The 16924-nt window shown below is 38.1% G+C and overlaps 2 protein-coding genes across 2 annotated transcripts; one reads left to right on the top strand and one right to left on the bottom strand.

The window, feature by feature from the left end:
- LOC107647038 lies at positions 3875-5725 on the top strand. The gene is made up of 2 exons (XM_016351170.1): positions 3875-4801; positions 5657-5725. Exons 1-2 carry the CDS (start codon positions 3875-3877, stop codon positions 5723-5725), a joined length of 996 nt encoding a protein of 331 aa, XP_016206656.1.
- Positions 13345-16346, bottom strand: LOC107647039 (protein FAR1-RELATED SEQUENCE 5-like). The gene is made up of 3 exons (XM_016351171.1): positions 14007-16346; positions 13822-13902; positions 13345-13536 (listed from the first exon to the last, which is right to left on the bottom strand). Exons 1-3 carry the CDS (start codon positions 16344-16346, stop codon positions 13345-13347), a joined length of 2613 nt encoding a protein of 870 aa, XP_016206657.1.

Below are 16924 nucleotides of genomic sequence, written 5' to 3'. Positions count from 1 at the left end.
TTAATTATGTGTATAACATTACCTGTCTCCCACACAGATCTTTGATTTTTCGTTTGTCATGGACACTCGTCATCTAATTTATGGTGCACCCGCCTAATGACTTTTTTGCTTTCCACCTTTAGGCCCGTTGCCTATCAGTTATAGGAGACTTAACTTCCCATCCCTCATCGCAAAGCACTTCCTTCCCCGAAAGATAATAACGAAACATAAAACTAACTATTAGTAATGTGTTTGGAACTTTTTTAGTAGTAGCATAATATACTCACTATAAAACTGGAACCATTAACTCGAAGACATTATAGCTAGTCACTAGTGTGTGTTTGGATTATAGTTTACAAACGGGAGTTTGAATAAAATTGATTCTGTAAACTTGATCTTGATGAAAAGTAAGTTTGTGTTAAAGTGATTTATGTTTGGCAATCTTCGCATCAAAATGAATCATAGTAAAATAAATGTTGTTTGGATTATACTACTCAAAATCACTTTTAGATAAAAAATTACTAAAATTGACACCACCTTAAATAATTTTTGTATATTATTAATTTAATTTAGATAATTGAATAGATCTTATTAATTAATTCTATAATAAAATTAATATTTAAATAAATAATAAAAAAAGAGAGTTAATGTAAACAAAAATAATAAGAATTCCATAAATAACATAATAACATGCATAAAGGATAAAGTTTGTAAAAGGTAAATAAATATGGAGTATTGATGGCTAGAAGCCCGTTGGTGAAACGCAGAAGCTTAAAATTGTAGCTTCTTGAAAACCATGGTTTTGAAAGCAAAATCACTTCTGCGTTCATGAATAAAAAATTTGCCAAACCAAAAATTGAAGCTTTCAAGAAGGCTAAAGGTGCTTCTTCTCTTGTAACGCGTTTGCCAAACACACCCTTAGGCTAAACAGTACATGTTGAACCGTACGCATTGAAGCGGTAATCGACAAACCATAAACCATATGCACGAAACGATTGAATATAAAACATAGTAACTAGTCCGTGAACTCTAGCCCGTACGCAACGAAACATGTCACTCTAAGATCTAGTCACTAAACTGTACACATTGAACCGTGCGCATTGAACCGGAAACTGGCAAACAATAAACAATATACAATAAGCCTTTCACTCAAAGACCTAGCGATCAAACCGTGAACCCTAAACCGTAAACATTGAACTGGAAACCGCCAAACGATAAACCATATGCACAGAACCATTCACTATAAGACCTAACGACCAACCCGTGAACCCAAAACCGTACACATTGAAGCAGAAACTGCCAAACAATAAACCATTAGCACGAAACCATTCACTCTGAGATCTAGTCACTAAACCGTACACATTGAACCGTGCGCATTGAACCAGAAACCGGCAAACAATAAACAATATACACGAAGCCGTTCACTAAAAGACCTAGCGATCAAACCTTGATCCGTAAACCGTAAACATTGAACCAGAAATCACCAAACGATAAACCATAGGCACATAACCATTCATGATAAGACCTAACGACCAACCCGTGAACCCTAAACCGTACACATCGAATGGGAAACCGCAAACAATAAACCTTGGGCACGAAGACCCTTCACTCTGAGACTTGGTCACTAGACCGTACACATTGTACTGTACGCATTGAACCGGAAATTGGCAAACCTTAACCCATATGCACGAAGCCATTCACTATAAGACCTAACGACCAATCCATGAACCCTAAACCTAACACATTGAACCGGAAACCGCCAAACAATAAACCACAGGCACAGAACCATCCATTATAAGACCTACTGACTAAATCGTACACATTGAACCGTACGCATTGAACCATAAACTGCCAAACAATAAACCATGGCCACGAAACCATTCACCATAAGACCTAATGACCAAACCGCGAACCCTAAACCGTACACGTTGAACCAGAAACCGCCAAACAATAAACCTGTAGCACGAAACCATTCACTCTAAGACCTATTCACTAAAACCGTACACACTGGACCTTGCGAATTGAACCGGAAACCGGCAATCAATAAACAATATATACACGAAGCCATTCACTATAAGACCTAACGACCAAACCGTGAACCCTAAACCTGACACATTGAACCGAAAACCGCCAAATAATAAACCATAGGCACAGAATCATCCATTATAAGACCTACTGACTAAATCTTCCACATTGAACCGTACGTATTGAACCATAAACCGCCAAACAATAAACCATGGCCACGAAACCATTCACCATAAGACCTAACGACCAAACCGCGAACCCTAAACCGTACACGTTGAACCAGAAACCGCCAAACAATAAACCAGTAGCACGAAACCATTCACTCTAAGACATATTCACTAAAACCATACACACTGGACCTTGCGAATTGAACCGGAAACCGGCAATCAATAAACAATATATACACGAAGCCGTTCACTAAAAGACCTAGCGATCAAACCGTGAAACCTAAACCGTACACGATGAACCGGAAACCGCCAATTGATAAACCATTGACATAGAACCATTCATGATAAGACCTACTGGCTAACTCGTACATATTGAACCGTACGTATTGAACCGTAAACCTCTAAACGATAAACCAGAGGCACAAAACCATTCACCATAAGACCTAACGACCAAACCGCGAACCCTAAACCGTACACGTTGAACCAGAAACCGCCAAACAATAAACCAGTAGCACGAAACCATTCACTCTAAGACCTATTCACTAAAACCGTACACACTGGACCTTGCGAATTGAATCGGAAACCGGCAATCAATAAACAATATATACACAAAGCCGTTCACTAAAAGACCTAGCGATCAAACCGCGAACCCTAAACCGTACACGATGAACCGGAAACCGCCAAACGATAAACCATAGACACAGAACCATTCATGATAAGACCTACTGGCTAACTCGTACATATTGAACCGTACGTATTGAACCGTAAACCTCTAAACGATAAACCAGAGGCACAGAACCATTCACTATAAGACCTAACGACCAAACCGCGAACCCTAAACCGTACACGTTGAACCAGAAACCGCCATACAATAAACCATTAGCATAAAACCATTCACTCTAAGACCTATTCACTAAACCGTACACATTGGACCGTGCGCATTCAACCGGAAACCGGCAACAAAAAAACAATATATACACGAAGCCGTTCACTAAAAGACCTAGCGATCAAAATGTGAACCCTAAACCGTAAACATTGAATCGGAAACCGCCAAACGATAAACCATAGGCACAGAACCATTCACTATAAGACCCTCATCCATTAACCCTATCAGAAAATTTTTTTTCATTTATTTCAATTACTACCAACATAAATATTTAACTTTTTTTAATGATTCTCATTTCTCTCTAAAATTTATGTTTTATTAGTTTTAATTAAAAATATATTTTCCGACTTTTTATATTTTATTTTTATTTTAGTCTATAAACATTAATTTTATTATAGAATTAATTAGTAAGATCTATTCAATTATGTAAATTAAAATGATAATATGGTATACAAAAATTATTACTGCTTATGCTAAATAACCTGTTATGATTCATAGAATATGGCGAGGTTTACCCAATTTAATTTCAATTTCGCCTTACTAGATAAAGTTAACACGTGTTCTTTTTCAAGAAGAAACTATAAACCGTACCTAGTGGTATCAATAAAATCATATACATGTATACAACATAATTAAGGCCATTAAATAATATTCCAATTAGGTAGGTGATGGTTAGTTTAGGACTACGAGCAAGAACATGGTGCAATAAAGTGGAGACCATACTGCATGACTACAAGAAGGAGGAAACGAGTTGGTGGTCTAAGCATAAAAAACTACAACTACAAACTATATGCTTACAAATTCTAACCTATACAACATGGATATTAGAAGGAAGCCCTCAACCATGGCAATCGAATGTTTGGAAATGTTCCATGGAATTGATCGAACTGCATTCAGGATGCTGACGCAAGTCCTTCACCGTGAAGTTAAACAGTCCCTGATGGTCATGACATTTCTACTGTCAATGGAGACAATGGGACTGAATGGTATTGTGCAAACAGCCATAAAAAATGAAGGCTGGTTTATGAACAGTCTTGCCGATGAATGTGTCATCTGTTTGCAATGCCTACTATCTCAGGAGTTCTCTGAGGTTGTGGAGAAGTCCAGAAAACTCGAAACCCTCGGACACGTGCTGAAAACTGAGCTCACGTTATACCAGGTTCATAGGATGAGATCCGTCCTTCTAATGCTAATTCCCGATACCCTATCAACCATTTGCTCTAGAATTCTAGGCGACATAACGATGGATGCCGTGTGGTTGGAGTACCAGAGGAATCCTAAAGAACTAGTGGGTTTCAACACACAGGACCAGTGCATATCGGTTGCACCAGAGGCATTAAGTAGACATAACAATGGCCGAGGATTGCATATGCAACAAGGAGGAAGGCAAACTGAGCAAGATAAGGGAAAGCAGAAGTACGTCTGCAAGGAGCTGGATGACGCGGAACGTCCAAAGACACTGACCGTATGCTTCGGTCGAGAGTCCATGCCCACTGCAGATGGCATTGCTGAGTTTTTCTGCAACATGTTTGGTCATGTGGTTCAAAGGGTGACAGTCATGCCTCAGAGGGACAAAGACTCGGGTGATTTTTCTTTCGTTCTTTTCAACGACGCATCAATCCCGCGCATTATCATGGGGGAAAAATGTCGTTCATCATACCATACAGGGCATGAAATGTTGGATCAGATGGTGGACAGAAACACATTATCGCTGTGTGAATTAGTCATACAATATACGATAAAGGTTAGTGTCTTTTTTTCAAAATAATCTAGTTACAACAGAATCTTGACTTGTTAAGGGAGCTGAAATATACGTTATAGGCTTATTTTTAATATCCAAGTTAGATTATCTTTCCATGTTACTTGATTCTGTTGATAGAATCTTGATCAATCCGGTTCCTTATTCGGCTGTGGTCATGAAGTTTAAATTGGAAATAACAAACCCTATGACCATTAATTAAGTTAATGTCGTTTGGAGTCCTTCACCATCCACCTCCCAAACATATGATATTATTATGTACTTGAACTTGTTGGGACTAACGTAGGAGACATACCAGGAATGTTATTTTGGAAATATATTACTTGAATTTCACCTTTTTTAGTTGGACATTTTAAATTCGGACTGGTGTATGTGGCAGACACTTTGTATATAAGTTTTAATTTTTTTCGTGGGCCCTAAAGCTGTTGTTATGAAAAAAAATCTTTCTAAAACGTCAAGGATTATACACTATAACCAAAAATTTCAAATTACATTTGAGTGGGCCAGTGACAATGTACTTGTTTTGGAAATCTAGTACGTTTCTTTTTTTTCTTAACTTTTTTAATACCCAAAACCGGGAGAGTGCTCCGACTAACAAATAACAAAGTTAAGAAATCAAATAAACCCAGCATTCTTGGGGTAATACAATATTGTGACAATGATTTTGTTATGGCCACAAACAAATCTTAAACAAGAAGAATAGCTAAACCTCTAAAATTATTTTCATGGTAAAACTGATTGTTTAACAGTTAACACAAAAGTTTTTTTCCTGTGTAATGCTTAACATAATCCATTGTTTTCCCACATACTATTGTTATCATATATGATATGTGCAAACAGTATCATTTGCATTCAGTAGCATTGTATTTGCATGCAGTAGCAGTCACTATCTGGTCGATACACTGTTGATAACCAAACGTAGTTGCAATAAAATAGAAAGCAACATATGCACCATAAATACAAACTATAGTATATCTCAACTGGTCACCAAATGTCAAACACATTACATCACATACAAAATAACACCTTCAGGATAACATTTTGATTAGTTACACTACACAGGAAAATTTATAGGTCTGCAAAAATCTGTTAATTTGACCCCTGGTTGACGGACGAGTCAGGAGAGGTCTTGGGTCGCTGTCGCTTACTAGGACCTGCCTCAGCCCCCCCACCATGTTGCCTCTTGTTTACACTGTAGTTGAGTTAAAAAAATTTAGGCATAAAACATGAAAACGTGAGAAATTAGACCAGAAAATAATGGTCCGATGTTACTAACCCTGACTGCTGAGTATCGAAATATTGCTGTTGTTGGCTCCGGCGGTGATTCCTAAGGAACATCTCGGTCTGGTAGACTCTAAGTTGGGCTTCTTTGTTGAAGTAAGCACCGCACACCGAAGCTAAGCGTTGAACGATTTGGTCAGTCAAAACCTTCGCCGCATACAGTTCATCAACAACACACGGAGTTTCATCTTTCCGGTTAATGTCCTAGACGAGCATGTAGAATACTCCCCAGCCAACGTACCTAAGCTCCACACTCAGCAAAGAACTTCGTCTGTACATGCGCCATATCCTCCCTAAATCAGCTCCCTTTATCCAGAACCTGTTATCGTCTCTCTTGGGGGTGATGTGGAGGCAATTGTCTTGAGTGTCAGCCAAATAAAGATCAGTGGTACTGTACCACTTGAAGAGATTCACGATATTAGGTGGGAATTCAACATCATCCTGTGCCGGAACAAGACAAAACCATGGCAACTTAGTTTTCCAAATGTTTTTTAACAGAATCATAACAACGAAAGAAGTCAAAATTGTGGATATAAGTACATCTGTTGCAAAGAGCCCGAAGACATAGAACTGGTTGTAAGATTGTTGAATGTTCCTTAATGCGTTAACATACCTAACCAACATGTAGAAACAACAACAAATAAAACACAGTGGCCCGAAACTTAAAAGAAGGGAGGAGACAAACATTTTGTGACTCTTTATTTACTTATTCTATGCATGCAGTTATTTAAATATGCTCGATTTTATTCTTTACAGATACGGCTGCTATCAAAGGAGGTAGTAAAAATTAAAGAAGATGCTTACCGGAATCCAGACTCCATTCTTGGTTAATTACTTCGACGATGGCTGTGGTTGAAAGGAGGGAGATGCCAAGGAAGTTTTCAGACGAAGAATTGTTGATTAATGAGTGTAACTTTTTTCCTTATCAGTTATTTTGCTATGTTACTATGTTAGTTGAGAATTTATTAAACCTTTTAATGTAAAGTTAATCAAAACGTCGAATCAGTGGTAGAGGGTACTTTATTATTAGCCAACTCTGTGTTATCCTAATGTTTGAAAAACGTAAAATATCCTTTAATTCATTGATTATCAAAATGTTTTGGAAATGTGTCGTTTATAAATGTGCAAAGATTTTTTTAGTTTTATGTTGTTTAATAATTTTCATTGAAAAAATTAAATGTAAACAATAATAGTTATCAAAATAGGTAGTCACAGGCATTTTAAAATTGCAAAAAAAGATACCCAGTAATCAAATTATTTAAAAAATTGAATTTAAATTTAAAAATATTAAAACGTTTGTTTCGAGTTTCTAGCGATTTTATTTTAATCTAGCATTAAATAAGATAGTAACAATTGTTGCAGAATTTAATTTTTAAAGGAAATAGTAGTAGTTACGTATAAACCGACTAATCAAATTAATTATTTTATTTAAGTCTTAAAATGTGTTCCAACAACTTTGCAAACATTAATGCTGTTAATAGCAAACAATTAATAATTTCATTTTCCTAGGATTTCTTTTTTTTTTTGGGAGGTAAATTAAATTTTATTAAGTTTTTCTTTGAAAACGAAATTCGATGGAGAGGGATTTACGGGGAGTTATTGGGATAGAACAGAATATTTGTTAGAGATTATCGAAAACCGCAAGGTTTAAGTAGCTAAATTACTCACTAAATTTTTTTTAAACGCCGCGTTTTTAACCCCTCATTTTTTACTTTATATTTTCTTTTCATTCACAAGCGTGTAACATAAGTATCCTTCAGTAATCACTATTCACCTTCCATCTTCCTTCACAAAACACTTCGCATAGTAACCCCAACCTAACACAGAATTTGCTGCTGAAGGTATCGACTACAACAGCTTCGTATCGGAGAAAATGTCAAACAAGGTGAAACTCTATCCTAACTCTTCTCCTGATAGTGATCGGTTGTTAATCATCATCTGCATGTAGTGTCAATGTAATAAAAAATGTAATCGTTGTAAAATCAAAATAAGATAGTTAAGCATTTTTTAAATGAATGGGTGACTGATTTGGGTTTCTGATTTGTTCGTCTGAAAAGGACTTTATGCATTTAGGTTTGATTAAGATTGTTCTGTTAAAGATTTAATAGATCACTACAGTAAACCAGTTCAACAAAATATAGTTGCACTGTTTGTGGAAAAATTGAACCACTTTGTTTTCAATTCCAAAAATATGCATGTGTGTTGATTTTAAATCAAAAGATTCGACTGTATGAGGTTTTTTAAATGAAATCTGATTCTGTTCCTTTTTGAACTTGGCAACTGTGTGACACTTGCCATAGATGACGTCTTCGAAGGACAAGGGTAAGAGAGTTCAAGCGATTGATAACGGTACGACACAGAACTACAAGATGAGGTTTCTTAAGCCAGTAATAAGGCCTTTAATGTTCAAACTGGTAATTAACATCTGTTTCCTTAACACCTCTTAATTTTAAGGTTTTTGCAATGCTATCGATGTTTTGACAGAACCTGACCTATTTGTAACAGTCATTACCTATAACTCCCGATGAGCTACCAAATCGTACCCCCTACCTGGACCTGGTTGTGCCTGACAGAAGGAATAACCCCTGTAGGTGCTTTTGGACACAACTCCAAAGTGGCAAAATTGCATTGACTCGAGGCTGGGAGGAGTTCTATCAGATGTACAAAATCAATCTGGACTCCATACTATATTTCACACACAAAGGAAACTCCAATTTCCAAGTCCGAATTTTTTATTTTGGTGGCATTGAGAATTCATACCAACTCCGTGATCCTGAAGAACCACCATATGTAAGGACTGATAATTATGAAATTGCAAAGTGTATCAACATCCCTCCTTCAGCCAGTGCTAGAGCGGTTGCCGCAAAGGTCAAAAGTAAGTGGCCTTTTTTTGTGATGGACCTAACTGCTCGCATGATGTCGTCGCGATTGTTGGTAAGCGTTAAGTTGTTGCAACAATTTGGTTGAAATATTGTTTTGCTGAAGTAAGCATTAAATTAGCTAATAATAACTAAAATTTCTTGCGTTATAATCAGCCGAACGTCCCTCATCTCAGTCACTTCACTGGTCAGAGGCACCCTATCATCCTCACACATGGCCACATACAGGTCGAAGCTACATATACAAGGTACAGTGGAAAAAGGGATGGTAGCTTCGGCGTTATTTCTGGAGGATGGGAGAACTTTGCTTCAATGTGCAACTTCAAGCCAGGTGGTGTGGGGGTCTTCGAGGTGATATCAAAGGAGCCAGTGACGATCATCCAGGTTCGATGCAGATAGGATGCATAACGATGAGTGGCTGAAGGCGCTTAGCCCCTGTGTTTGACCTCTTTGTCATAATATATCATGCTAAGACTTTTTATGTAAATTAGAAAGTATTATATGTTTCTTGTTTGTTGAACAATTACATTGACTTTTTTGGGTGTTATTTAGTTGAAAACAACTTTTGGTATTAACTAAAACAGAATCGCATTCGCAAATATTATTGGTTTCTGCTCGTTTTTTAATTGACTTTTCCATTTTAACTTGATTGGAGAAAAATTAGTTTTCCAAGTACAAATGGCAGAGTTGCCTTAATTTTTTTTTCTGAAGTATAGCCAGGATAAATTGATTACTTTGTTGGCCTTTACAAAAAATAAAAAAAAAACTGGCCCAATAGGTGAGGAAGACAACAAAACCTCATATTTTTGTAGGTGGAACTCTCTTTATATGTTGGGTTTTAAATTGACAATTTAAGGGGGGGATTCTTTTTAAAAATTGGTTTGGTTTGACCTTAAAATGTTAAAGAAAAAAAGTAAATCGAGAAAGATGAAAACACCGGTAATATTTAAATGAAGCCGTATGTCACCAGTTTTTTTTGTTTTTTTTTTAATCTGGTTTAATGAAAAAATTTTTTTTTGATACATGAACAGAATAGTAAAAACTTAATTCGGCCTAATCAATGAGTAAAATAGCCCAACCGTAGTTTCTTTGAATGACTCAAGGGTGGGTAATTTATTGTGGTTGGGCTTGGATCTCAGCTGGGCCACTGGTCTAGCGTTATTTTGTGTGCCTTTTTTTTTAATTTCTTAAGGGGGAAATTATATGGTACAGATTAAAGGATACAGATTGAATGGGACGTGGTACGTGGGCTGGGTTATTGCATTGTGGTTTTTGGTCTTGGTCTTCAGAGGTGGACTTGTTTAAGGTAGTTGGGCCAATGGGTGGTGTGGGCTTATTCACTTTGCAGTGGGGGTCATGTGGTTTCATTTTGCAGGTCCTGAGCATAGATAAGAAGAGGTGGATCTGGAAGAGAAGAACGAGAACCACAAATTGCCGATCCTAATGAGATAAGACTTTATCCACATCCAAGATCACTCTATCCAACACCAAGCGAGGGTTCTACAAATGGGCAGATTGTCTTCAACCCCATCAACGCTCATTCGGGTGAGGTTTTCCCTAATTCCACAAATCGTCACAATTAGTGGTAGTATCGTGGATGCCCTGTATCGTCTCACATGATGACTTATTTCTCGCTAAATCAAAGTGGCTCTATCGTCGATACGATGGTAAGTTCTTCTCGGTTTATGGAATAATTTGTGAAGTCATTATATTAGGTTGTGTATTTGGACATGATTTTGTTGGAACATGGTTGTTAATGTATATAATTGATTTGATGAATGACTTATTGAGTGTTTTATACCTGATGTGTTTGTCTGGGATTTTAGATTGTGTTCGGGAAGCAGTGTTCATTCCAATTGTTGCTGGGTGGAATTTTGTGATCCAAGATGCACGTTGGTCGATGAAATTGACAGCCATGTGGTTGCCGTCGCCGTTCGGATGCTGGAAACTGAACTCACAGGTGAAGCCACTCAATAACCGAACCCAAAGCAGCCAACAAATCTGACTATGAAGGTAAGACAATGGCGTGATGGTTGTAATGTGAATAAAATTTTCAGAGTTACTTGGTTAGGCTCTTTTAACACAATATTGTCGGAGGTACCAGCGGGTGATGGGAAAAAGGTTTGACTGAGAAAAATTATTGATGCTTGTGTCTGTTTGAATGAAAGTTGGTATGGAGTTGTTGGTTTCTTAGCGCTAAGGCATGGGTATTTTGTTATTTTTTGTGCACTGGTAAATCCATGATGAATTCCTTGTGATCCTACTGAGTGAATAGATGATTGAATTTTCAAGGTTGATCCGTTTCCATCACGAGCACCGGGATGTGGGAAATGATTTTCCGTATCACTTCCTGCTGGTCGTTATGAAAACATTTCAAACTTGACTAGTCATTCTTTGCATCAGTCAAAGTGGATCACAATTAATTCGTATACGGATTCAGCATGTACTTGAAAACCACAAAATATCCATGCTTTAGTCTTAAGAACTCAGGAAGTGCATACCAACCTTCATTTAACCAAACACTATCATCTACCTTCCTCCGTTTTCTGACTTTTATTCCGTCACCCGTTGGTAGCTCCGACAAAATTGGAGTTGATACTCCTTCCCACTTAGCCGAACAAGGAACGCCTTCTGTAGTCGGCTTGACACACTAAATTAAAGTTCGACAACATGTCATCGGCTACAGACCTCGATAATATTGCCTTGGGTTTTGTCTTGAGTAATTCATAATTTTCATACGTAGCGGAAATCCGTCTATGTTTCACGAACGGTTGTACTTACGACCGCGGTACCTTTTCCACAAACTTCTGCACGGGAGAAAAAAGCAAAATATTAACTAACGATATCTCATCTCAATGCACGACGAGGATGCGCAAAGGGAACAGATGACGTTGCTTCTCCCCCAAGAGTTCAGGAAGATGGTGAAAACGAGAAGTACCATTCCCAAACTAACTTAGGCACTTGTGCTGCTGTACCGATTCATTTTTCCCATGGAAGATATCCGTCTAGAGGTAAAAAAAAATGCTTCTTTTTTCTAATTTAGAATACAAGTGTCCCGGATGGTGTTTGGGTGCATGCAGTAGAGCTATTAAAAGAATCCGACTAATGGATGGTTGGTCCATGTGATGTATTTCTTTGAATTTATATACTTATATTTAACATAGGCTATTGTTGTGTATGTAGGTAGAACAATGGGAAAGGAAATTGATGAAGAACCTAGAACCCAAAGGCTAAAGGGTAAGTAGCAGTTTCGTGGATCCTTTTTTTTCAGGTTTACTGAATTAATTGATTTTTTTGTTTCGTCTATTGTGTATAGTTGTCGTGACGAGTTTTCTTAATATCAGGTCATAATAGTCAACAATGTTATGGATGCTGGATGACTACATTTTGGAAACATTCAAGGTCTCAATCCCAGGAAGCAAAACCCTGCCTATCAAATTAAAGTCATGCCGTAGTCAAGTAGCTGATAACATAGAAAGATTCGCTATTGTACAACTTAAAGGAAATGTCCGCAGTGTTTCAAACATTTATTGTTCCTAGTGTTAAATTCTGTTAGTATGTAAGACTCTAACAACATCAAAATGTTATTGAACCTAATAATCGAAACTATGATATGAGCGAATAGAAATCTGTTTGTGTATACGAATCTTCTGCTTCATATATCTATATATATTTCAAACTGCTTTCATACACAGTGTGCCATTTCCCCTTAAATAAAATTTTCAATGAATATAGGAAATCCAAAATAACAAAGTAGATTCACCACCTCAACGTTACAAAAGATATTTAAAATCATGTTGGAACAATTCAACCTTGGAGAATACAACCCATTCAATCTAATAATTTGGTTGGTAAATCAAAAGCACTAAGAAAGGAAAAAAAAAAATCACTGATACACAGCTCTATTTTTTTCAACTGTATTGCATAACCACAATGGTAGGAAGTCCTTACCCAAAATGCGACCACAATAAACTGCAACTAAACGACAGCAATGTAAGCAAAACACATGCATATTATTCAACATTATTGTCATCATAATGGACTAAGTAGGGAAAAAATTCAATTTACACAACTCTAATTGATCAACTGAATTTCATAATCACAATGGTAGCAAGTCGTTACCCAAAAGTCAACCACAATTTACTGCAACGAAAATACAGCAATGTAAGCAAATCACCTACATATAATCGAACATAATTATCACCCTAATGGACATATTCATAGTTGACGTAAATAAATACAACTTAAAACTCCTCAATACCAAGCAGTGACAAATACATTGCGGTCAGTAAATTAGGATAGATCACGCTTTTAGAACCAATTATACATGCATTGCACTAAATTCAGAAGACTAATTCCTTGAAATGGTCAAAGTGTCCTATGCATCGATGCGAACAATGCCATGTACGATCCTTGTTTGTTGCCACAAGGCAGTGACGATGGTAACTGATCTCGGACATCGATCTCCACATGTCGTGTGTCACATTTATCATCAATGACATCATTATCGCATTCATAGTTCGTGAATGAATGTCTCTTGTCCTGCTGTGACTCCTTCACCTGCTGATAACATCATAATCCCCAATCAGAAACTATAATAATGCATACAACCATAATGGTCATTCATCGCAAAGTGGTTAAGAGGAGTTTTACGCATCACACATGTGTTAACGAGTCGAGATTTTTATTGAAAACACCATTCATGGACGCGATGTCAATGGATTTGCTGCTTTCACGGAGGCTCCGCTGTTTTATAAATTTTTTTTTAGACAAGAAGAAGGAGATCTACGTTAATTTACCCAGTTCATGACACGGAAATTAGATGTTTATATTCAAAAAAATTACCTTGACAAAAGTGTTGTCTTTACCCTTCCGGTTCCTCATACCCGTCGCCGTAAACTTCCTTGTTCCACCCTCTTTAAAAGGCTGCCCAAACAGAGGAGCATTCACATAGTTTAATGGTTTTTAAAGGGACACACACCGAACAAGATTTTCACAGCAGGAGTCTATTTAGAATAAACAAATCGTACCTTGGTATTAGGTCCTGAGTGGTGTTCTGACTTAATTGAGAACGACCTCGAAGAATTAGCAAACCTTTCTGGACTAAAACCTGAGTCCTTGGCTGATGCATTGCCGTATGATCGATCGCGAGGGTTACCTTCCACACTATGCTGCATCAGATCTGGACAGCGCTTGTAGTAATGACCGTACTTGTGGCAATTAGAGCATGATCTCTTCTTCCTCCAAGAAGACCTCTTGGAAGGGGCTCCTTTGCTTTTGACAACAAAGGGATCGTTGATGCCTTCCACGTTAACATTAGGAGTTGACTTGCCTTGTTTGCGTGACTGCAGCCGGATAACTAAATTGACAAGTTCAGACTGGACTTCATCAAAGTATGCAAGATCCTTGCAGGCAATATCACACAGCTTGTTGCAATTCGATGCCAATGCTCCAACTCGAAACTTTAAGACCCTTTCGATGTCATCATTCACAGGCATTTCTGTGCTAATAAATTCGTTCTTTGCATTATTTGTCCACCTTTTGTATATCAACGAATCTGGTAACTTAAGTATGTTTTCGAACTTCATGGCACAGAAGATATGACTACAGGGAATACCACGTGATTCAAACAGCTTGCACGAGCACGAGAACAGATTCTTACCTCTATCGACTTCCACCCGTCGATCTTTGGCCGGGTCTCCGAGAGCAGTCACACTAAACTCTACCTTGTCCAAGGTTGTGCTTAGTACCGTTATATTCAAAGCCCCTGCCCTCTGAATCTCATTACGAATTTCCTTGAAAATGTTTCGCGTGAAATAACATGATGCAGATCTTTCATATACCTCCAACGAGGTAATCATCACTGGCTCTGAGCACTGAGACTTAAATTCAGATATTAATTCGTTGTTTCTATACTCCTTTAAGGCCCTATCCAGGTTATGCATGAAGTCAATGAGGGTGTTCTTGCGATTAACATAGAATCTGATGAGAGAATTTATACCTTCACACTGTGATGTCGTCCTTATGTAACCGAAAAACTTATCCCGGAGGAAACAATGGGACCACATCTCACGAGTTTCGTACATCTTTTCTATCCAGGTACTGCCAACAAGGTTGTGCTTATCCAAAATGGCTGCCCATCTCCGATCAAAGTCTCTCTGGTCGTTGTTGTCGTATATAAGACCCTTAAAATCGCGCAGGAAATTAGGATTCTTTATATTTTCACATGCATTTCTCTGCAGATGCCATCCGCATAACCGATGGGTCGCATCAGGCAGAATATTCTTGATTGCATCTCGCATGGCAAGGTCTTCGTCAGTTATTACTGCTCTTGGACTTTTCCCACCAATCACTTCTACAAAGGTTTCCAACAACCACTTATACGTCTCTGTGGTCTCGTCGGATAGTAGGCCGGAGCCGAAGATAACAGTCTGCCCGTGATGATTGCATCCAGAGAAAATGACCAAAGGCTTGTTGTATTTATTCTTCTTGTAGGTTGAATCAAAGGCAACAATATCTCCAAAGCAGTGATAGTCGATAATTGACTGCCCATCTGCCCAAAAAATATGCTCCATCCTTTCGTCACTAGTGAACATATACTTTCTAAAGAACAGCGGATCGTTGTTTGACTTGCCAATCAAATAGTTTATTGCCGCATTGGCATCCCCGTTTTTAACTTTTTCCCGATGATAGCAATCGATGTAGTTGTACAAATCTTTCCGAGTGAAGCCAGCATGACGATATCCACTCTTCTGGAATGCAATATACCCCATAATGTGGCAGCTCTTGACACCAAAATTATGAAGATTTTCCACTTGGACTCTATCAGTGACAATTTGACGATAATTGGCCGGTACCAGATGCGCAAATTGGGGTGGCGTCAGATCGTGGTTGTGAGATTCCACAAAACATGATACTTTCCATCTACCGCAGCCGTAGTCAAGCTTTACCCTAAGCCGAGCTGGACACTTGGTTCGCGTTAGTGACCTTGCCTCCCTTGATCTATCATCCATATCAAGATACCTCATATTTCTCCATCCCTCTTTGTTGCAAACAAGTTGCCTGATAATGATTCTACCTTGATTATCCCTAACCACGTCGTCTTTCCTCATTACAAATCTATGCCAACAAGAATAAGCGTTATAAAATTGGCAAGCCTCATCCTCCGTCCTAAACTCCAGGTTCCAAATATCCTCCACCATTAAATCTGCTATTCTTTTTACACCACAAACTTCTTCACTCTTGCTAGTGGAATCCAGCGAATCCACATCGTCGTCATCAGCATCATCTTCTGCATTCGGTTGATAATCGAAATCATCACCCAAATCATTATCAGAATCATTCTTAACATCATCCTCCTTTATGGACATAAATTAACCCCTGCCATAATTTTACCCAAAAATGTCATTAAACAGAGCCAATGGCAGCAACTACGGGAAGCTAAACTAAGCTGCATGTAAAATTAAATGAACCAAAACCAATTAAACTAACCCAATTGTTTTCGACCCCAGTATTAGGTTTTAATTTGAATTCCCCAAAGCTAGCCACAGCATAGAACTGGATAATGTAACTTAATTTCCAAATTCAAGGATAGCAACCCAACACCCTAAACAGAGAACCGTTTAAAAGGCATAGACTATCATCCAAATTAAACTAATCTGGATTAAGAAAAAAACTTAATCGGACATACCTTGATGACAACCAGAGGTTGAGCTTCAACGGATAAAAAGTGCACTGTCGGAGTCGGAGGGAGGTGACCTTTACCTAATCCGACGCACCTAATTCGAAGGCAGCCGAAAAATGAATGTTGGTAAACCAGCTTCCAGCAGCCACAGCTTCGGATCTAGCAGAAGTTCTGCTACAAATTTCTCAACCGGAGCCACATCAGTTTAGCGTTCGCCCTCTCCTCAGTTGACGTCGACGCCAATCCGACGAAAGTAGAGTACCA

This window comes from Arachis ipaensis, chromosome B06 (assembly GCF_000816755.2).
Source record: "Arachis ipaensis cultivar K30076 chromosome B06, Araip1.1, whole genome shotgun sequence".
NCBI lineage: Eukaryota > Viridiplantae > Streptophyta > Magnoliopsida > Fabales > Fabaceae > Arachis > Arachis ipaensis.
This window is presented reverse-complemented; position numbering and strand designations above follow the sequence as displayed.

What these genes read in the sequence shown, in the direction of transcription:
- LOC107647038 (XM_016351170.1), top strand. Translation starts at nt 3,875, where the DNA reads ATGGATATTAGAAGGAAGCCCTCAACCATGGCAATCGAATGTTTGGAA. An exon ending in TCATACAATATACGATAAAG is followed by an intron (nt 4,802 to 5,656) that starts GTTAGTGTCTTT and finishes ATGTGCAAACAG; the next exon opens with TATCATTTGCATTCAGTAGC.
- LOC107647039 (XM_016351171.1), bottom strand. Translation starts at nt 16,346, where the DNA reads ATGTCCATAAAGGAGGATGATGTTAAGAATGATTCTGATAATGATTTG. An exon ending in ACTCAGGACCTAATACCAAG is followed by an intron (nt 13,903 to 14,006) that starts GTACGATTTGTT and finishes CTGTTTGGGCAG; the next exon opens with CCTTTTAAAGAGGGTGGAAC. An exon ending in AAGACAACACTTTTGTCAAG is followed by an intron (nt 13,537 to 13,821) that starts GTAATTTTTTTG and finishes TGTTATCAGCAG; the next exon opens with GTGAAGGAGTCACAGCAGGA.